This window comes from Physeter macrocephalus, chromosome 3, assembly GCF_002837175.3.
Source record: "Physeter macrocephalus isolate SW-GA chromosome 3, ASM283717v5, whole genome shotgun sequence".
NCBI lineage: Eukaryota > Metazoa > Chordata > Mammalia > Artiodactyla > Physeteridae > Physeter > Physeter macrocephalus.
The window spans coordinates 3,391,133-3,413,701 of NC_041216.1; the positions used below are offsets into that span (position 1 = coordinate 3,391,133).

The 22,569-nt window shown below is 47.6% G+C and overlaps 1 protein-coding gene across 8 annotated transcripts in view; it reads left to right on the forward strand.

The window, feature by feature from the left end:
* The window catches only part of RIMS3 (regulating synaptic membrane exocytosis 3), a 57,483-nt gene extending 45,652 nt beyond the window's left edge, over nucleotides 1–11,831 (forward strand). For 6 of the 8 annotated variants that reach the window (XM_028485701.2, XM_028485688.2, XM_028485698.2 and 3 more), the window contains 4 exons: nucleotides 1,889–2,001; nucleotides 4,566–4,667; nucleotides 5,006–5,145; nucleotides 5,861–11,831. In XM_028485701.2, the coding sequence (XP_028341502.1) occupies nucleotides 1,889–2,001; nucleotides 4,566–4,667; nucleotides 5,006–5,145; nucleotides 5,861–6,073 (568 nt within the window). In that variant the 3' untranslated portion in view covers nucleotides 6,074–11,831. The remainder of the gene's footprint in view (nucleotides 1–1,888; nucleotides 2,002–4,565; nucleotides 4,668–5,005; nucleotides 5,146–5,860) is intronic. The other 2 variants (XR_003678587.2, XR_003678588.2) reach the window with 2 other exon arrangements.
* The last annotated feature ends 10,738 nt before the right edge of the window (nucleotides 11,832–22,569 follow it).

The window sequence follows — 22,569 nt, forward strand, 5'->3', positions numbered from 1 at the left end:
CTATACTAAGCTCCTGAAATTCTGTGACCTCAAGAGTCTACATTTCTTTTTGTTATAGTTGTTATCCTTTCTCTCTCTCTTTTTTAAATTGAAGTATAGTTGATTTACAATATTATGTTAGTTTCAGGTGTACAGGAAAGTGATTCGGTTATACGTATATATGTGTGTATATATATATTATTTTTTGATTCTTTTCTATTAGAGTTTATTACAAGATATTGAATGTAGTTCCCTGTGCTATACAATAGGTCCTTGTTTATTTTTTTCATATAGTAATATGTATCTATTAATCCCATATTCCCAATTTATCCCTCCTTCCCTCTCCTTTGGTAACCATAAGTTTGTTTTCTATGTCTGTGAGTCTCTTTCTGTTTTGTAAATAAGTTTATTTGTACTATTTTTTAGATTCCACATGTAAGTGATATATGATATTTGTCTTTCTCTGTCTGACTTACTTCACTTAGTATGATAATCTCTAGGTCCATCCATGTTGCTGCAAATGGCATTATTTTGTTCTTTTTTATGGCTGAGTAATATTCCATCATATTCATATATATGTCACATCTCTATATATATGTGATTATATATATATATATATCACATCTTCTTTATCCATTCATCTGTTGATAGACACTTAGTTTTCTTCCATATCTTGGCTATTCATTTAACCTTTTCAGATCCCATTATCCTAAAAATGTGATATTAGGCTATTGCTGACTGTGGCCAATAAAAATGGATGGGCCTTGAAGCCCCTTCCTGGGGTGTGAAGGCTGAGCCTGGTAGAGAAGAGACACAGGTCCTTTCCAATAAGTGTATGTAGCCTGTCTCCCCCTTCCTGCCTGTCTCTGGCCAAGGGGGACTCAGGCCAAATGGTCCAACAGGGGATTGGTTCTGGGACAACATTTTCTCTCTCTAGGCAGGAGCCTGGGCTATTCTAGGAGATCTTAGAACTTTCCTTGGTCCATTGTAGCCTCTGGGCAGTTCTGGGCCAGTCCCTCCCTCACCTGTCCTTTCTCTGCTGGCCTCCGCAGAACATCTAGGCTTGAGGACATGCAAAAGTAGCACATTTCCCGTGATGATCACACTAACAGCCGCAATAACTACCGCTGATTGTTTCCTGTTTGTCTGGAACTGCTCCTGCACCATCTGCCCTAATCCTCACCATCACCCTGTATGCATTGGGTTTCATCTCTGTTTTGTAGGCAAGGCAAGACTCTCACCGTTTGGAGCCTCTGTTGTCTCAACTGTAAAACTGGAGAGTAGCTCCTGCCACCCACAGTGGTGGTAAGGGTTAAATGATACAGTGGAGCATTTAGTGCGCTGTTGGCACCTTGCCAAATTTCAATCACTGTCAGTTTTTTCTGTTACTATTTCCAGGCTCCCCACAGCCATGGGCCACCCACCATCACTTGTCATTAATCTCAAACCTGTAATTCTGTTATTTTGGTCTCAGTTGCTGTTTTGGATACCACCTCACGTTATTGACTTGGATTTCAAACTTATAGTCAACTAAAACTCAGTTCTTAGAACTTGTTCCAGGCATTGAAATTTCTGGCCTTTGTCTCTGGTTCTTGGCATTAACACCCCCTGGTGAGGACACAAGTGTCCAGCAAGCCCTGCCTTTTCAGGGTCACCTTAGAAATTCTGGTGCTTGAGGATTAAATACCATGATTATGTATGTGTATTAGTCTCTTTTCTCAAGTGGCATCAAAGTATTTTTCTTTAATGTGCAGAGATGAACAGCTGTGTTTGACCCCAGCCATAGTAGTACACTCGCACGTTGTAGAGGGGAGGTTGAGGCACAGGGGGAGTGCCCAGTGCCCCAGGGGCAGAACCACTGCGTCCCGCCATCCAGATGCCCTCAAGCGCCTCACGCCTCCTTCTCCAGGTTCATATTCCCCACCACCCGGCTTGGAGGTGAAAGCCAGTTCAGCGATTTCCTGGATGGCCTGGGACCAGCCCAGATTGTTGGGCGACAGACGCTGGCAACGCCACCAATGGGTGAGTCTTCTCAAGGGCAGGGTGAGTGGGTCAACGGCAGCCACACAGAAGAAAGGGTGAGCTCAGCGGGGGCCCTGTGTGATGCAATGCAAGCAGCAGAAAGGAGTCCTCACTCGGGCTTTTGTGCCAGTGAGGAGGAGTCAGCATACACTCCTCAATCCCTCCCGCAGCAGAGAGGAAAGGGGTTCCAGCCTTTCTCCGCCAGCCACCCTGCAGCAGCTTTTCCAGCACATTCCCTCCTTCGCGTCACCACACACTCACCCACTCTCTCACCGCCTACTGTGTGCCCAGCTGTGCTAAGTGCCAGGCATAGAATGGTGAACAAAAATCATCATGGCGTTGACATCCATGGAGTCTGCTCCATCACTGATTATCTGTGGGACCTTGGCCAAGTCACATCCCTCCTCTGAGCCTCAGTTTCCTCATCTGTAAGATGGGAATAATAACGCCTGCCGTAGTTCTGCGATCTAAAGACAATGTATTGAGTCCCTATTTGATGCTTTGCATGAAATATTTCATTTACGCCTTAGGAATTGTGTCTTATTTGACTTGTTACTTCTAACAGTGCCTGGCACCTAGAAGACTTTTAGTAATTTTCTCATCCTTCTTCTCTGCAGCTAGGAAGTACTCCCTACAGTCTGTTCTTGGTCCTTTTAGCTGCAGTTCTGGCTCCCTCCCTCTCTCTCTCCCTTAGATCCTGGCTGTGTTGGCTTCAAGCAGCAACTCCCAGGCTAGCTTCCCCAGAGATGCCTCCTCACCTGCACCCTTCCTTCCCCATCAGTCTGACCTGAGCAGTGTCTGACCCAGACGTCTGCACTCAGCCCTCACATAGACAGTTTCTAACCTTTGACCTCACAGCAGATGAGGAAGTTGAGTGCAGACAGTGCCCTGCTGTGAGCCATGCAGTGAAGCTGGCATTCCATTCCAGGCCAGGACTCCTCCCACTGCACTGCCCTGTCTTCCTCTAAACTGCTCACACAGGAGCCTTTGTCTGCTAGAAGAGGGGTCCACAGGGACCCTCAGAGGGTGAATGTCAGCTCCCACCGGGCTCTTGGGTGGGATTTGGTTAATTCCCAGCCCTTGCTTTCAGACTTTTTTTTTTTTTTAATTTATTAATTTATTTTTGGCTGTGTTGGGTCTTCATTGCCGTGCACGGGCTTTCTTTGTTGTGGTGCGCAGGCTCCTCGTTGCGGTGGCTTCTCTTATTGAGGAGCACAGGCTCTAGGCACACGGGCTTCAGTAGTTGCAGCACGCAGGCTCAGTAGTTGTGTCTCATGGGCTCTAGAGTGCAGGCTCTGTAGTTGTGGCATGCAGGCTTAGTTGCTCCACAGCATGTGGGATCTTCCCGGACCAGGGCTCGAACCCGTGTCCCCTGCATTGGCAGGCGGATTCTTAACCACTGCGCCACCAGGCAAGTCCGCTCTCAGGCTTTCCAGGGCTTGGATAGTCTGCTTTGGACCAAGGGCTGGGAGGCAGTGAAAGGAACCAGCCGCTTCCACAAGGCTAATACGCCATCACAGCCTAGAACACTTGTGTGTGGTGCCCCCTGGTGTCCTAAACTGGGAAGGACAGGTTTGCCTTGGCTCACCTTGTTAGGGATGTTACAGTGAGACGTGGAGATTAATTCCTGATACCTCCCGCTCCCTATTCCCCATGGGGAGGTCAGGAATAGCTAGTTGGAGAGGGATGAATTCCAGGATGTCTCCTGAAAGTCATAAATTTCCGTCTTCCAAAGTGTGCAAATACAAACAGTTGCATGACGGCTCAGAGAATCTAAAACGGGTGGCTAAACCCAAAGTCTGGCCCATTTTAGTTTTTCTGCATCAGGCTTATGATTCTGCACCCCTTTGAAGGATGTCCGAAGTGACTAGTGCAGAATTGCAAATTCTGCTAACCTGTGTCAAACAAAGCCAAGAGTTCTAGAAGTCAGACGACTGATATGACTCCACACACAGAACTTGCCCCAGCTGGATAATCCATTTTGTGGGGCACAGAGAGGAGTTCTCACTCTGTGCTCCCGGGACATCTGCTGCCTTCCCCCCATCCTTTATCAAGGGTACGAGCAGGCCCTCATTTCCAGGACGTGCCTCGTGTCCTGGTCAGGCTTGTATCTCAGCATCTCTCCAAACTGATATCCTTTAAATATTTGTTTGATGTTTATTTAGGGGAGTGGCTGATGACCACTGTGTAGAAGGTGAAGAAGAGCCACTGAGCCCACAGCCTCCCCTCTGTCTTCCTGATACAGGAAGCTCTGTCCCCATACTTGTTATTCTGCTCAGTGAAGCAGAACACCCCTCCACCGCCCATAACCAGGCTTACATTTGTTGTTCCCCAAACAGGCCCCTTGAGGGTCATGCCCCCATCCAACTGTAAGAGCCCTATCAAAGCATTTCTCAGCTGCTTTAAAGTGGTCTCCCAAGAGCAGCTCCGGCGCATACAGTTTTGTCCAACTTGTGCCCTTTCCAGTTCTGGAACATCCTCTGCAGACTGGCATACTGCACGGTGGCTGGCCGGCCTGCCCCTTGGTCTGGCTCTGCCTGAACTGTCCCTCTTCTGCCTTGCAGGGGATGTGCACATTGCCATCATGGACCGGAGCGGCCAGCTGGAGGTGGAAGTGATTGAGGCTCGGGGCCTGACCCCCAAACCAGGCTCCAAATCCCTCCCAGGTAAAGCAGAGCAGCTGGGAGAGGGATTTTGGAAATGAGGTGCTGCCAGGGAGGGGGATATACAGCTGAGTTCTGTGTCTAGAGAGTCCCAGTTCCCCACTGGCCTAATCAGTATTCTCAACACTGGAGTCACGGATTGCCTGGAAGGCCAGTGAGGAGGGGGAGGGGGAGGGGGAGGGGAGGATGGAGGAGTCGGTGTTTGAGCCCATCGCTCCACCTGCTGTCCGCTGGTCAGCTCCTCCTGCTCACCTCCAGGATCACATGGAGGTTAGGGGATGGGGCAGGCCACAGCAGTCTCCCCTGGGCACCTTCCCATCACACTCTCTTCCATCCCTCAGCCACCTATATCAAGGTTTACCTACTTGAGAACGGGGCCTGCTTGGCCAAGAAGAAGACGAAGGTGGCCAAGAAGACCTGTGATCCCCTGTACCAGCAGGCTCTGCTCTTTGACGAGGGGCCCCAGGGCAAGGTGCTGCAGGTGAGTGTCATGGGGCCAGTGGGGCGGGGCAACTCTCAAAGACTGTAATTTAAAATTGGTCTTATTTATGATTTATCTTGTGCCAGACGCATTAAATATGCTTTACCCATTTTTTGTTACAACCCGGTGAAGGTGTTTTTCTCCCTGTTGATTCATGAGGACACCAAGGTTTGGGGGAATAACTCGATTGCCCCCAGGTTGCACAGCTGGTAGGTAGAAGCAGGGTTTGACCACCATCTTCTTCCACCTGGTGCTAATGTTGATTGTCCCACTGTGATCCAGCAGCAGAGCGGGAGCTGTGACCCAGGTCCTGGACTCTCAGTCTGCTCCCCCCTCAGGAAGGTTGTCATCTGGGATGCTGGGAAGCTCTGGAAGTCAGACCCAGGTTCTAATCCCAGCTATGCCACCAATTACTGTGTATCTTTGGGTTAGTTAATTAACCTCTCTGAGATACATTTCCTTTTTGTGCAAATAATAATACATAGCACCTCTACCTAGATGGTTGTAACAATTGAGACAATGTATATAAAGTCTGTAGGGTCGGGCCTGGCACATCTTAAGTGCTCAGTAAGTTGCTGCCCAAAGTCGGTGTGAGTTCTGCCTCTCTCTGTCCCATCTGTGCCCTGGCAAAACTTCTACATGGTTCCTGGACCCACTGCCCAGCCCTGGAGTTGGAGACGTGGCTCAGCTCCTCTCTCTTCCTCCCCACTGGCAGGTGATCGTCTGGGGAGACTATGGCCGCATGGACCACAAGTGCTTCATGGGCATGGCCCAGATCATGCTGGACGAGCTGGACCTGAGTGCCGCGGTCACCGGCTGGTACAAACTCTTCCCCACGTCCTCAGTGGCAGACTCTACGCTCGGCTCCCTCACCAGGCGCCTGTCCCAGTCCTCCCTGGAGAGTGCCACCAGCCCCTCATGCTCCTAAGGACCTCAGGAAGAGGCCTGGATGCAGTGTGGGAAGGGGTGCTGCCACCCCCCGTCTCCTCCCCTGTACATAGTCTTCACGTCTTTCTGGACCCCTTGCCTTGCTGCATGCCTGTTGGCTACTGGGCCTGTCCCAGCTGGCAGTGGAGACTCTAGTATGTGTGTGTGTGTGTGTGTCTGTGTGTGTGTCTGTGTGTGACCATGTTAGATCTGTTCATTTGTCTGGGTGTATTTGGTCTTAGTGACTATATGGGCTGAAATCCATGTCTCTCTGTGTCTCGTTGTAAAGAAACCCAAAGGAGAGTTGCGTGGACAGGACTCCACTTGAGTCTAGGGGTGGCAGGGGGAGACGCAGCCGTTGGTCCATCCCACCTGGTCCTAGGCTCAGGGCAGAGCCTGCGTGTCCCCGCCTGTGCCTGTTCTTGGTGGTCTCTGCTTAGTTTTCTGTCTTGTTCTTTGTTCCACCTCTGCCTCTCCCAGCGCCTCTGCTCTTTTTTGAGGAATGTAGCGTCCACTGCAGCTGGCCACACCGAGGCCCCTCTGGGAACCCTGACACCCCTCCTCTTCACTGAGCACTCTGGCTGCTCTTCCCACCGAATGCATCCACAGCATGTAGCATCTCACCTAGCGCCCTGGCCAGGGCTCCGGGAGGCAGACGATGCCGGGGAGCTGAGGGCTCAAAGACCGCTTTCTCCCTCGGGCTGGCGCCACCTCCTTCCTACAAGTGAGATTCAAGGAGGTGTCAGTTCCCAGGGTTGCAGGCCAGGTACCTTGGAGGAAAGTGCTGGTACCTCCCTTAGAATTGTTCGCCTCCTGTTTCCCTCCAAGCCTCCTCACCTGCGACATGCCAAAGGAGCTCTCCCGGTGGACCCCAGGTGGTGTGGAGTGGACGGTCTTGACATGCAAGAGGTTGGCCTCATAGGGATGTTACCTGCCAAAGTGGGCAGCCCCTGGCGGCACCTCTGTCCATCCCAGGCCCTGAGGGTGGCCCTGTGCCCCTCTGGGCTTGTCCTGGAGGGGCCTGGCTTGTTGAGGATGTGCCCAGGGCAGGGCTGCTGGCAGGAATGAGGAGGGCTGGGGCTGACTTGCTCTGAGAATCCTGTCCGACCTTTGGGGATTAGCTGCATGAAGTTGATTATTGGGGGCTCTATTTTTTTTTTCTTTTTTTCTCTTTTCCAGACCAGGGTCCATGTCTGGGAGCTCAGATTCACTGAGGCTTCAGCCTCCTGGCTCCACGGACAGCTTGGCTGTAGACTCTAGACCATCACAGTCACCAGCTCTGTATAAGCAATACTCACCCCTCTCGGCCTCCCTGCCCCCTGCCCTCTGCCGCTGCCCTCTGGAGGGTAGCCTGGCCTGCTCTAGACACCGCGCCTGCCTCTGCTTTCTTTCCACCCTTGTCTGGTTGGAGCTTCCCAAAGCCACTCAAACCCTGACCTGATTGGACAGCTGGGCCCTGGGGGTGGGCACCAGGGCCTGGACTGGACCTTGTGAGATGTCTGCTGGGAATCCTGAAGTCTGGCTCGGGAGTGCCCCAATCTGTCCCTCTCCTTCCTCAGGTCTAGCATGAAAGGCAAGAGGTTGCCCAGGAGGTGGACACAGCAGCCCTTGGGTTCATGTCTGGTGGGGTGGAAAGAGGCAGCAGGAGGGGTCAAGGTCTGGGACAGGCTCACGCTCTGCCTCTTCCCCAGATATCACCCCTGAGAGCTGCACTGGCTCTAACCTGCGTATGTGGGGATCCGTGGAGAGGTGCTTGGACTCCATCCATAAGCGAAGCCAGACGGGCCTGGAGGTGGATTCCGAGGCAGGCAGGTGGAGACAGAGGCTGAGACAGAGCCTTCCCCGCAGAGGGGTCCTTTCTGGCAGGACCCACATTAGGCTGAAGCCAGGGCCTGGCCACCTCCCTCCCGTGAAAACCAGGGGGAGAAACCAGGTCCCCACTGGTCCTGCCCGCAGACAAAAAGTGGGTGAGGGCAGTAAGGACAAGATAAGCTCCTGGGCTCCTGACTCCTGCTGGAGACTCCATTCCTGTATTATCATGGCGGGAACGCTTGTGTGTGGAGAGAGAGACAGCGAGGCTGAGTTTTCTCTTTCTGCAGAGATTCTCTCCTAGGGTCAGACTGGGTAACGCATACATTTCTCATGTTTCTAAAATAAGGCAAAGGGCTCTGTGCTCTTAGATCCTAGGGTGGGAGTGGGGGTGGGAACTCGCTTGCAAAAGCGTATTTCTGTGTCCTGTGGGTGATGGAGAGCAGCCACCCTCAGAATGGTTGACAATCCTTGACGCCTTTGGGGTGGTGGGGTGATTAGTGACCCATAGGATAGCGTAGACATTGGCTGATGCGGCACCGAGCGGTGATACGCAGGCCATGCGGTTACCCCCAGGGAATGGGGGGGTATCAGTGAGGGGTGTCACCCTCGTTCCTCTAGAGGCCCAGGAAGACAGAAGGAGCTACCAGCAGAGGCTGCTGCTGGGGAGCTGAAGGCTGCAGGCCCCTTGCCTCTGAGGAAGGTTGGCTGGCACAGGGAAAGTTCTAGCCAGAGGTGGGGCCTGACATGTCGGTGACTTGGGCTGACCTGCCCACGACCCCCAGCTGCCAAAACTGCCCAAGAGTTGGGCCACTCCACTGTTCCACCTCGATAATGGGAAGTCATTCCCCACACAAATTGATGTTGGGGAATTATTTTTAACCCTTTGTACCAAATTAAGTTACTAATCCCCACCTGGATTTTTCTCCCATGAGGGTAAAGTCAAGTGAGGCTCCGTGTATGGGTGGTGGTGAGTGGCTGGATTTAAGGGTCTATCTCTCAGCCTCCTGGATGCAGGGGCTTGTTTGAAAAGCTGTCCTGGAGCTAGCCTGTCCCAGGAGAGGAGGGAGCACACGTGTGACTGCTGGCCTTCCCTGGAGGGGGCAGCATCTGTCCCTTGAAGAAGGCATGGCGGGGAGGGGAGGGACATGATCCCCCCAGACACTGTTAGATGCAGTGTCCTGACTCCATACGCCCCCTCCATACCCCAGGGGACCCTGGGGCTGATGACAGGGTGGGCTGTTTGTCATTCCATCTTCCTCTGCTCAGGCAGGATTCGTGGACGATGTGGCAGAGACAGCAGTGGTCCTGCAGCGATGCTGGGCCGAGGGCGGGAACCATGACAGATGATTCAGAACATCTGTCTTCACGTTTCTGCTCTGATCGAATGTCCCACTTCCTTCATAGACTCCTTCCCTAAAGGGAAGTCTGTGATGGGTCTTTGGTATGAATCAGGCTTCAGCAAATGGGGCCAAGTCTTGGTTCTTCCCTGAAGAACCACATCCCCTTTGTCAAGCCATCTCCTAAACTACTCCCCACCCAGTCTCTCCCCCCACCCAGCACTCCTAGGAAAGGAGCCCTCAGGAGGCTCTCAGTATGCAACAAGCCCAGGCACTGCCAGCATTTCAGGGGGCCGAGAGAGAGGGTGCCCCTCTAGCTCACCACTAGTGGGATCACTGGTTCTCCCAGGGGCCTGACCCCCACCAGGGCAAGCATGCCTGAGCTCTTCTTTACTGCCAGCCTTGAGGAGGGCAGAATCCTCCCACCCCTTTTAAAGACACTAGAGCCCTCCAAGGGTACTTTTTTGGAAATGAAATGTAGCACAATCTTAGACTGCGTTACCAGGAGCCCTGGCACGCAACCAGCCTTCTCGCTCCACACCCTGCCGTCCAGGAGATGCCGTGCTCCTTCCCCGCCAGGGCTCCAGAGCTCCTGATACCTCCGATTCCCCATCTTCTTCAGCCCAGAAAGCATCAGGGCTTCAGGAAGGCTGCTCTTCCGCTTCCTTGGTTGCTTCCTGCACTGTGCGAAGCCTGTGCAAGCAACTGCTGCCTTTGCTTGATGGTGGAGACAGGTGGCGTGTCCTTCAGGGCCAGGAGGTGGTCCAGGAGGGTTTCTGCAGTGGCTGCAAGGAGAGGGAAAAGAAGAGGCCTGCTGCCCTGCCGACTGCTCCCTTTCTCTTCCTCTTCCCGGAGTTTTCTTCTGCAATATCCTGACACAGCAAGAGGTTCTTTAAAATGCTGCTTCCTATACTGGATTACTGTTCACTGAATGATCAGGAAGGAGATAGGAATGTAGACTCATCCCCTGCCTTCTCCCTCAAGTCTGCTTTTCACTCAGGTCAGAAGAAATTGGGTCAAAACAAAACAATCATTACTGAAGGGCAGGAGAACCCCGCCCGATCCAGTGAGGCCTGATGGGGGCTGGATCAGCCTAGTCGGGCTGGGAAAGGCTTATTTTGAAAGAGTGCCTGAGCATCTCAGAGTGATGTCAGTGATGCCAAAGAGAGCAACTTGGCCTCCTCGGGCACCAGCTCTGCCAGCTGAGCCGCGCACGTGCAGCTCAGGTGTCAGCATGCCCGATGGTGGGACCTTGTTCTCTGACAAAGGGCTTAATCTTTCCATGTAGCAAAGCAACTTCCCTTCCCCCAAACCCTGAGCTCAGGCTTTTGTGGGCCCAGCAAGGCTGTGCCTGCGAAGGAAACTTGCATTCTCGCAGAGGCCCAGACTGGCTTGGGGAGGATGCTCGTCAAAAAGCATGAGTGTTACTGCTCTGGGAAAACCTTCCCAGGCTCTGATTGGAAACTTGGCCAGTAAGGACAGGAGCCTTCGCCCTCCCTGGGAGCTCACACTGATGCCAGGAAGGGTCCTTGGGACTGGGTTCCAGAGAGCTTGGCAAAGAGAAATGGGCCCTGGGAATTCCAAAGGCAACAGAGCATCCGCCCCAATGGTCAGTGGCCTGGACTGCTGGCTACGGAGAATCAAAGGCTATTATATACAGAGAAGACTTGTGCAAGACTCCTCACTTTTCTGGGCCGCAGCTTCCTCATGTGCAAAACCAGAGCATTTGCTAGTTACTCCATGGTTCCCTCCAGGTTTTAAGTCTAATCTGGAGTCGACGAGGGTCGTGAGCCTGGTGCACCTGGCACCTGGTTCCACAGGATGGTTCCTTCCAGACCCGGGTGCCCAAGCTGGGTGCAGGTCCTCACCCGTCCATGCCCAGATGCTGCTTCCGACAAGAACTCTGGGAATCCTAACAGACTCTTCTTCTTCCACCTCTTCCTGGTTTGTTTTTGTTTTCTTACGTAATGAGATAATTAAGGGTTGTCTACAATGGACTTTTTCCAAGGTGCTGATGTGATGTCACGACCTCAGATGCATCCTGCGTAGGTCAGTATCCCCACCAGCAGATGAGGCTGGGTTGGTCCTCATTTCTGCTTCTAGAATGAGAAAATGGGAGAATTTTAAAGGGAGATGCTCTCTGATGGGAGGAGAGAGGGAACTTATTTCCCTTCCAAGTATTTTGCTTCTTGAAACAAAAAATTACTCTTCTCCAGAATGTCTTTTACCAGACACCATCTCAGCAGGCAGAGTGGCTGCTGCTTTCTTAGGAAAAGCCTGATTATTCCATCCACTCCTTTAGAATGTAAATTCATAGGAGGCAAGAACCCCTATTTTAGTATTTCCAAATGCATCCTGCAAAGAGAGAGAGCAGATAGGGACTGAGAAGCACACTGTTTAGATAAGAAGCAATTAGCCTTTTATATCTGTGCTCTATACATTTTCTATGTGCAGCATCTTTCCAAACTCGTTGTGGCTCCCAGGTGGCAGGTGGATGGATGGGAAGGACTGCCGGCTGTTTCTTACAAAACTCTTGCCAATTCCCTTGAGGAGAATATTCTTCACATGGCTTCTGCATGTACAGTATTTGGGCAGCAAAAAATGATTAAAGTCCGTTTGAAAATGGTTTCCTGTGTTGCTTTCTGAATACGGTTCTTAATTCTAGGAGAGAGAAAACAGGGTTCCAGGTGACTAAACGAGGAAGAAGATGCCTTGTCTGAGAGGCAGAGAGAAGTACATTTCAGAAAAAGGCTGACCTGGGCTTCTGACTCCTGTTTGGGAAACCTTTTGCCACAATGATGTCATTGGGCCATGGAATCTGACTGTTCCAGTCAGCTTCCTGGCCCTGTCTCCCAGGATCCCTGCTTACAAGCCCTCAAAGCCTTCTATTCCCACAGATTCCACAGAGGATGCCCAGAGCCAAATAGAGGGAAAGATAAGATGGAGCTAAGGCCACTGCTTTTGACCCACTGCTGCTTTCTGAGCTCTTGGGTCCAGTAGCTCTTCTCAGGCATGTGGCTGGGGCACTCTTGCTTATTTCAGCCACACCTGATACAAGCAGTAAACATAGCTGTTGACCTCCAGCGCTGTGACACCTGGAATACCCCTTCCTCTCCCTCAAGGAGGGAAACAGCCACTTCTGGGCAGTGCCACTGTCCTCCTAGGACTGGGTCTGGGAGTACAGAAGATGGACAAAGTATAGTAATGTCATAGCACATGCTTGCCGGGGGAAAGGCTGCCATCTCAAGAGCCCTTCAGAGTGACCTCCACTGCTTTGGCTCTGGCCCTGGGCCTTGCAGTTCCAGTGGGTGCCACCTCTAGATGTAAGGCCTGTGAGACCTATATATAAGCTCTGGTGCTCCCCAGGGTTCTGTCTTTTACTTCTTTCCCACTTCTGCTCTCTGAGACATCTCATGCACTCTCATGAATTTAAGAACTTCTGTGCTTCTAGCCAGTAAAATTTTCAAAAAAAGGAAAAAAAGACAAGAGGGACAGACAACAAAAGCTGAGATCCAGAGAAATTCTTCAAACAGAAGGAATACTGTACATACCTCATAGGGTTTTGGGGGGATTCAAGTGAGGTAATATGTTTAAAGTGCTCAGAACGTGCCTGGCACATAGTATTTACTATGTTTGCTATTATAAAGGAAATGATGGAAAGGCTGAGATGTAAGAAAGAAATGTGAGCAAAGAAATAAGATTAGTAGGGCTTCCCTGGTGGTGCAGTGGTTGAGAGTCTGCCTGCTAATGCAGGGGACACGGGTTCGAGCCCTGGTCTGGGAGGATCCCACATGCCGCAGAGCAAATGGGCCTGTGAGCCATAACTACTGAGCCTGCGCGTCTGGAGCCTGTGCTCTGCAACAAGAGAGGCCGCGATGGTGAGAGGCCCGCGCACCGCGATGAAGAGTGGCCCCCGCTTGCCACAGCTAGAGAAAGCCCTCGCACAGAAACGAAGACCCAACACAGCCAAAAATAAATAAATAAATAAATGTTTTTAAAAAAGAAATGATTAGTAAATATTAATATATACATTATAAAACTATAATAATGCTTACTTTTTTAAATTAAAAAATATACAAAAATATTGGAGAATAGTAGCTCATAAATTGATCCTTGGAACATTCTTGGAGGCTAAAGATATTGAATAACTTCAATCTTCCTTAAGTAGCCATTCTAAAATCTAGAGTAAATACTAAGAAAATAGAAATAGAACCAAGTAGATTCAAAAATCCTAAATACAAACTATGAAGTCCAATAGTGTATTAAAAAATGATACATCATGATCAACTGGTGTTAATCCCAGAATACAGGGGTGGTTCATTAGAAAAATTCACTGTAATTCACCACATCAATAGACTAAAGGAGAAAAATAATTATCCTAATGCAGAAAAAGCATTTTATAAGGTTTAATCCTATTTGTAATAAAACTACTGGCAAATAGAAGGTAACTTTCTTGATTCGATAAGAGACATATACCAAAAAACCTATAGGAAATATTATGTTAATGAAAACACAACATATTCTAAGATCAATGCAAAGAGAATCAATGATGTTTCTTGGACCTGTCAGAGCACTGATGTTGCAAGGCAAACTGCTACTTTGAAATCTGGAAAGACAAGCACATACAGAGAATTAGAGCTAGTATATGCTTACCAGGAGAACCCACTGGAGTCAAAAACTGATGGAACACTTAAATGTTAATATTAACTAATTGCTGGAGGCTGAGTGTGGAGTAGTTTGAGAATGACAAACTACTGGGGGCTGGGAAGGGTGCATATTTTTATGGACTTTTTCTCTAGGCACCTACAGTAAAGACCTGAGAAAGATCTAGTGGTTTTATCAGGGGGAGGGGAAGAGAAAAGTTCTGAAAAACATCCAGAGCCTCCTCCATGACAAAAGCCTACTCTCCAGGGAAAACACTTAACCAGAGCCCACCCTACCCTGGAGAAGGGCATTTTCCCCATTCTAGGGCCCTCTAGATTTCCTGTCTCACCTAAGGGGAGAAGAAAAGCTAAGAAACACTTGTGAAAAAAATCACAACACAGGGAAATAGACCCATTAAAAGAATGAGGTGCAGTCATATTATAGAATGCTTCCTCTGCTCCACAACTTATCCCCATATGAACAGGGGCCTAGTGGCTTTCAGTTGAAATAGCTGTAAGACACAGCCTCTGAGAGAAGCCCCAGACACAGCCTCTTAGGGAAGCCCCAAATCAAGAGGTGGAGATAAAGGGGCTTCCCTGGTGGCACAGTGGTTAAGAATCTGCCTATCAATGCCGAGGACACGGGTTCGAGCCCTGATCCGGGAAGATCCTGCATGCCGCGGAGCAACTAATCCCGTGCGCCACAACTACTGAGACTGCGCTCTAGAGCCCTTGAGCCACAACTACTGAAGCCCGCGCACCTACAGCCCCTGCTCCGCAACAAGAGAAGCCACCACAATGAGAAGCCCGTGCATCGCAACAAGGAGTAGCCCCTGATTGCCGCAACTAGAGAAAACCCGCGTGTGGCAACAAAGACCCAACACAGCCAAAAATAAATAAAATAAAAATAAATAAATTTATTTTTAAAAAAGAGGGGAGATAAAAATAAGGTCACCAGAGGAATTTGAAATCTATGACACATATAGTTACACTAAATACAGCCCAGCTCCTAGCCAGACTAACATAAAATCACACATTAAGGCCTATTTACCTTGGTTCCTGTTACCAATATCCTGTTACCCAATACATGATGTCCAGCTTTCAACAAAATATTAGACATACTAAAGGCAAGGAAAAAACCCAGCCTGAAAAGAAAAAGCTGCAGAACCAGAATCAGATATTATAAACAATGGGGAGTTATCAGGCAGAGAATTTAAAATAGCTATGGTTAATAGCTATTGTTAATATATTAAGGGATCTAATGAAAAAGGCAACATGCAAGAACAGGTGAGTAATGCAAGCATAGAGAGGAAACCTCTAAAAACAAAAAACATGGTAAAAATAAAAATAAACTAGCAGAAATGAAGAACGCCCTTGATAGTCTCATCATTAAATGGGACATGGTCAAGGAAAGAACTAGTGAGCTTGAAGATAAGGCAAGAGAAACTTCCCATACTGGGGAAAAAAAAAAAGTGAAAATAACAGACTGGAACATCCAAGAACTATTGGGGATTTCTAAAAAGGAGTACCATGTACGTATTGGGAATACCAGAAGGAGAAAAAGTGGAGCAGAAATATTTGAAATTTGTAATGGCCAAGAATTTTCCAAAATTAGTGACACCAAACCATAGGTCTAGGAAGCTCAGATAACATCAATTAGGATAAATACCAATCAGCTTATACCTAGGCATATCATATTTAGGGGAAAAAAAGATCAATACAAGGAGGCCCATTATCATTATTACCATTTAAAATAGATCTAGGAACCCTGTACAAAGCCACAAAGACAAAAAAAGAGGAAAAGGATTGAAAAAGGGATAAAGCTATCATTTATAGATAATTTGATTACTACCTAATTAAGAAAAAATTGTTAGAACTAATGAGAGCATTCAGCAAAGTTGCTGGATTCAAGATCACTCTACAAAAATCAGTTGCATTTCTCTGTAACAGCTATAACCAGCAAACATGAGGTATTATCCACAATAGCAATTTAAATTATTAAGTAGTGATTCCTTAAGAATATGTAAGACCTCTATGGAGAGAATTTTCAAACTCTAAGAGTTGATGATCTGAATAAATGAAGAGACATTCCCTATTCTTGGATAAGGCAGTTTAATATAAATATGTTAACTCTCCAAGTTAATCTGTAAATTCAACATAATCTAAAAATTTCAGCTGGTATGTTAACTAAACTTACTCTACAACTTATGTGCAATAATATAAGTCTATGAATGGTGAGATCAACTTCTGTTCAAAGAAGAGAAAACTCAAAGATTGGCATGTATATATCTGGGAAATTAACATATGACAAGAGGGGCACCTTAAAACAATGGGGAAAAGTGGATTGTTTAAAATATGTATTAGGAAAACTGGTTCACTCTCTGGACAAAAAAAGCCGCTACTGTTGGGCTGCACACCACAGACTTTCAAGCCTTGTAGTTGCCTATAGCCTTCAGAGGGAAGAAGAGCCTGGAGACAGTGTCAGAGCCATCCACAGTTTATTGGACAGGAGATCTTACACACCCAAAGCAAAAGGTCCTGGAGTGACACCGCACTGTATATGACAGGCAGGACGTGGCAGCAATCTTCGCTACTTGGGAGGAGACGGAGGCTACCTTTTACGGGGGAATTGATGTCAGGTTGGCTCATCAGTTACCAGGGAAACCAGTGGCTGGGGCAGGAGGCAAGCACGAGGGCAGTTACTGACTAAGCCCTATAATTAAGAGGATTGGATAGTTATGTGAGTGAAGCAGGCCCTGGTTGAGCAGGGGATGTACAGAGAGCAAGAGAACAGCCATGGGTGGCCTGACTATACACTCCACCCCTATATACCCTGCAAGACCCTTACAATCTTGGTCCACCCCTCTTCCATGATATCCCTGGGGCCAGGTATGTAGAGGTGCACTGCAACCAGATACCACAAATGCAATACGGACGGCAGCAGCTAGAGAGTATCAGGTGTAAGGTACCTACTACACTAAAAACAGGGATTTGCAGGACTTCCCTGGCGGTCCAGTAGTTAAGACTCTGTGCTTCCACTGCAGAGGGACGCAGGTTCAAGCCCTGGTCGGGGAACTAAGATCTCACCTGCCACGCAGTGCATCATGCGGCCATAAAAAAAAAAAAGGGATTCGCCAAGAGGTGGGCGATTTTGGAGCCAGGCACTTGGCATGCAAGACAGGAGGAAGGCGAGAGTCTTCAGCTGTCCCTACGTGGGCTGTCACCCAGTCTGTGAACTGATTCCCTCCACTCAGGCTAAGACGAAATGTGAGATGTTTAACAGGCACCGTACAGGGGAGATCATGACCATTACACAAAATAAAAGCAGTAACAGCATTCTGAGATAATACCACCCCTGCCTGTGGTTTTTGTCCTGGCCTGCCATATCACCTGTCCACCCTCTGTCCCCATAGCCAGTGCCGAATACTGGAGAGGTGGTATAACAACGAACCACAGGGTTAATATAATGATGTCTTTCTCTAGTAGGGGGCCTGGGTTAATTACCTTAGTAGTTTTAGGTGGGGCCGGGTAGAAGACAGGTGAAATCTCTAAGTCCCTTTCTAATCCTGTTCCCCACGGGGCAGCAAACACAAACCACCAGGGGCTTACCTGCCAGTCCCAGGGCCATTTTATAACGTATTCCCCCACTATGGGTAGCTCCTGTGATAAGGGCAAAAGTGAGTTATTGTCCTGACCAACAGTTGGCAACGGTCCTTCGGTGGTCAACAGTTGAACTCAGATGGTGTTGACTAGTTGCCTCTGGGTTAACATGGCTTGGGCACCGGAATGATTGCTCCTGGGTTGTTAAGTTATCGTTCGTAGGACTTGAGTTAGCCTCCTGGTCCACATGTTGAGAGTGGGGTTCCCGTCTCAATTGTTGTTTTAAGTAGTCAATTAGCCTGGCAGCAGTGGGCTTGTAAGGTAGGTGGAAATGCTAGTGTATGTCACAAAAGTGAGTTATTGTCCTGACCAACAGTTGGCAACGGTCCTTCAGTCCTTCGGTGGTCAACAGTTGAACTCAGATGGTGTTGACTAGTTGCCTCTGGGTTAACATGGCTTGGGCACCGGAATGATTGCTCCTGGGTTGTTAAGTTATCGTTCGTAGGACTTGAGTTAGCCTCCTGGTCCACATGTTGAGAGTGGGGTTCCCGTCTCAATTGTTGTTTTAAGTAGTCAATTAGCCTGGCAGCAGTGGGCTTGTAAGGTAGGTGGAAATGCTAGTGTATGTCATTTTTATTGGCCCATTTCTGAACTTCATGGCCAGGAAAATGGGATCTTTGGTTGCTATCAATGCCCATGGGGATCCCATATGTCACACACAGCTGTTCTAGACCCGGAACAGGTTATTTTTTTGCATCGTTCAAAGACTTGGGTAGGCTTTTTATAATGTCCTCCACCTGTGGTCACACACTGTAGACTGAACATAGCTCTTGTCCCATCACACTATATGGTTGCTCTGCACCCTTCCACAGCTGGGACCAGAAGTCCAAGGGTACTCTCATTATTTTGCCGCTGCCACAGGCCTTTACCAAACCCTTCTGAGTAACTGGCCATGTCCAATTCACGAGCCTGTCCCTGAGTTAATATTCCTAAAGCCTGTGTTTGTAGTTGTTTAGGGGTGGTGGGTCAGGGTTATGCTTGTATTTTGTAGATAATCCAGGTCCTTGTGTTTTGTCTGTATTCACCATCCATCCCTGTAAAGTCAGATGAGTCACAAGCACGGGGCTGCTACTTTTAAACTGGAAAGAGACTCTGAGGTTAACAGAATATCATCAACATAATGGAAGAAAAAGACATCTCTCATGGTAGTCAGCTGCCACAGGGCCCCACATGCTAGTGGACTGCCACCAGGATCACCCCCACAATGTTCCATTCCCCATCCTTATTTCCCGACATCCTGGCACTCACGGGTTTCATCAGCTTCCTGACTGGTTCACCAATTGTTGGGCTACACCCCGCAGGCCTGTAAGCCTTGTAATTGTTTAGCCTTGAGATGGATGAAGAGCCTGGAGACAGTGACAGAGACATCAATAGCTTATTGGAGGGGAATCTTACGCGTCCGAAGCAAAAAGTCCTGGAGCAACACCCCACTATGGCAGGCACGCAGACAGGCCATGGCAGCAACCTTCGCTACTCAGGGAAGAGGGAGGCTACCATTTATAGGGGGAATTGATGTCAGGTTGGCTCATCAGTTACCAGGGAAACCAGCAGCTGGAGCAAGGGACAAGCAGGTAGGCGGTTACTGATTAAGCCCTACTATTAAGTGGATTGGATAGTCATGTGAGTGAACAGGGACTGGTCAAGCAGGGGATGTACAGAGAACAAGAGAACAGCCATCTTGAGGGAATTCCCTGGCTGTCCAGTGGTTAGGACTCTGTGCTTTCACTGCCAAGGGCGCAGGTTCAATCCCTGGTAGGGGAACTAAAATCCCCCAAGCCGTGCAATGCAGCCAAAAAAAAAAAGAGAGAGAGAACAGCCATCTTGAGTGGCCTGATCATACACTCTCCTACACCAAGATGCAAAGATAAGCCCTAGATGGTTTATCTTAGACCCAAGATTGAAAGGTAAATGTAGAGTGTTCTTTTTTAAGGGATAAGGCATAGTAGTTTTTTGTTTGTTTTTAAATATTTATTTATTTATTTGGTTGCATGGGGTCTTAGTTGCAGCAGGCAGCCTCCTTAGTTGCGGCTCATGGGGTCCTGGGTGGTGGCTTGCGGCTCCTTAGTTGCGGCACGTGGGCTCCCCATCTGTGGCATGTGAACTCTTAGTTGCGGCATGCATGTGGAATCTAGTTCCCTGACCAGGGATTGAACCTGGGCCCCCTGCCTTGGAGCACAGAGTCCTATCCACTGCACCACCTGTGAAGTCCCTAAAATGTAAAGTTAATAAGAGAAAAATGTAGGGACTTCCCTGGCAGTCCAGTGGTTAAGACTCCAAGCTCCCAATGCAGGGGGCATGGGTTCAATCCCTGGTCAGGGAACTAAGATCCTGCATGCTGAGCAGTGCAGCCATAAATAAATAAATAAATAAAATAAAAATGTAAAAGAAATAGTTTTGTGAACTAAGGACAAGGAAGAACTTTTAATATTTCAAAAGCACAAATCATACATTACAAACTGTGTAATGTGATTACATTAAAAGTAAGGATTTCTATTTAATGAATGGCATTATGGACAGAAGTGAATAACCAGATTACAGAATAGTGATTTACAATGTGAAAAATGGCAAGGAATTAATAGCTAGAAAGTAAAAGGAAGTTCTACAAATCGACGATAAAAAGAAAACAATGGAAAATGGGCAAAGGAAATGAACAGGCAAACTCCAAAAGTTAATAAGTATATGAAAATAGCCCCAGAATCATTATAATCAGAGAAATACAAATTAAAGCCATAATGAGATATTACTTTATGCTTATGATTAATGGGCAAAAATTAGAAAACTGGATAATGCCAAGTGATGACAAGGACATGGAGGTACCAATAGGTGTAGCCATTTTAGAAAGCAAGCTGACATCACCTGGTCTAATTGTGTGCAGAACCTATGACCTATACATGTGTATGTCGATCCATTAAAAGGACATGTACAAGGGATATTCATCGTAGCATTATTTGCGGTGAAGTGTGGCAGGCAGAATAATGAAGCCCCTGAAGATGCCCACACCCTAATGCCCAGAACGTGTGAATATGTTAATTTACATGGCAAAAGGGACTTTGCAGATATGACTAAATTAAGTGTTTTGAGATAGGGAGATTATCCTGCATTATGTGAGTGGGTCCAATCTAATGATCTGGGTCTTTAAAAGTGGAAAACTTCCCAGCCGTGGTCAAAGGGAGATGTAATTGCAGAAGGATGGGCAGAGAGATGCAGTGTGACAGAAATTAAGGACCTGAACATATGGAGAGTTAATCATACCCTGTTCATGGATTGGAGGGCACAATATTGTTAAGATGTCAGTTCTTTCCAAATTTACTTTTAGACTCAATGCACTTTCAGTAAAAATCCCAGCAGCCTTCTTGAAGAAATTGGCATGCTGATACTAAAATTTATTTGGAAATGCAAAGAACATTGAATAGCTAAAGCAATGTTGAAAAGGAAGAACCAAGGTGAAAGACTTATATTACCTGATTGCAAGACTGACTATAAAGTAACAATGGTATTGGCATAAGGATAGATCAGTGGAACAGAACACTGCAGAAATAATTAATTTTTGACAAAGGTGCCAAAGTCATTCAATAATCTTTTCAACAAGTGGTGCTGCAACAACTGGATATCTCAGTGGAAAAATATAAACCGCGACCCTTACTTCATATTATACACAAAAATTAACTCAAAATGGATCATAGGCCTAGATATAAAAGTTAAAATTTAAAAACTTCTACAAGAAAATATAGGAAAAAAACTTCACATTATGGTAGGCAGTGATTTCTTAGAACATAAAAAGCACTAGCCCTAAAATAAAAATATGAATTGGATTTCATCAGTTCAAATTTCTTCTCTCTGAAAGATACCATTATGACTCATAATAAGATGACAACTTAATAAGACAAAGTAAAAATGGGCAAAAGAGGGCTTCCCTGGTGGCGCAGTGGTTGAGAGTCCGCCTGCCGATGCAGGGGACACGGGTTCGCGCTCTGGTCCGGGAGGATCCCACACGCCGCGAAGTGGCTGGGCCCGTGAGCCATGGCCGCTGAGCCTGCGCGTCCGGAGCCTGTGCTCCGCAACGGGAGAGGCCACAACAGTGAGAGGGCTGCGTACACCCCCAAAAAAAAAAAAAAAAAAAAAAAAAGGCAAAAGACTTAAACAGATGTGTCACAAAAGAAGATATACAATTGCCAATTTGATGGAAAGATAAAATAGTATAATCACTTTGGAAAACTGTTTGGCAATTTCTTAAAAGTTTCTCATACACTTACCCCAAGTCCCAGCAATTCCACTTCTAGCTGTTTATCAGGAAGAATGAAAGCCTATGTCCACCCAAAGACAAAAATTCTCATGGCAGCTTTATTCATAATAGCCCCAATTGGAAACAATACAAATGTCTAATGCATCTCTCAGGGGTCGATCAAAATATAGAAACCACACAGTAATTTGAACAAGGAATTTTTTTTTACAATGGTGTGTTAGTTTCTGCTTTATAACAAAGTGAATCAGCTATGCATATACATATATCCCCATATCTCCTCCCTCTTGCGTCTCCGTCCCACCCTCCCTATCCACCCCTCTAGGTGGTCACAAAGCACCGAACTGATCTACCTGTGTTATGCAGCTGCTTTCCACTAGCTATCCATTTTACATTTGGTAGTGTATATATGTCCATTCCACTCTCTCACTTCGTCCCAGCTTACCCTTCCCACTCCCTGTGTCCTCAAGTCCATTCTCTAACGTCTGCGTCTTTATTCCTGTCCTGCCCCTACGTTCTTCAGAACCATCTTTTTTTTAGATTCCATATATATATGTTAGCATACGGTATTTGTTTTTCTATTTCTGACTTACTTCACGCTGTATGACAGTCTCTAGGTCCATCCATCTCACTACAAATAACTCAATTTCATTTCTTTTTATGGCTGAGTAATATTCCATTTTATATATGTACCACATCTTCTTTATCCATTCATCTGTCAATGGACACTTAGGTTGCTTCCATGTCCTGGCTATTGTAAATAGAGCTGCAATGAACACTGTGGTACATGACTCTTTTTGAATTA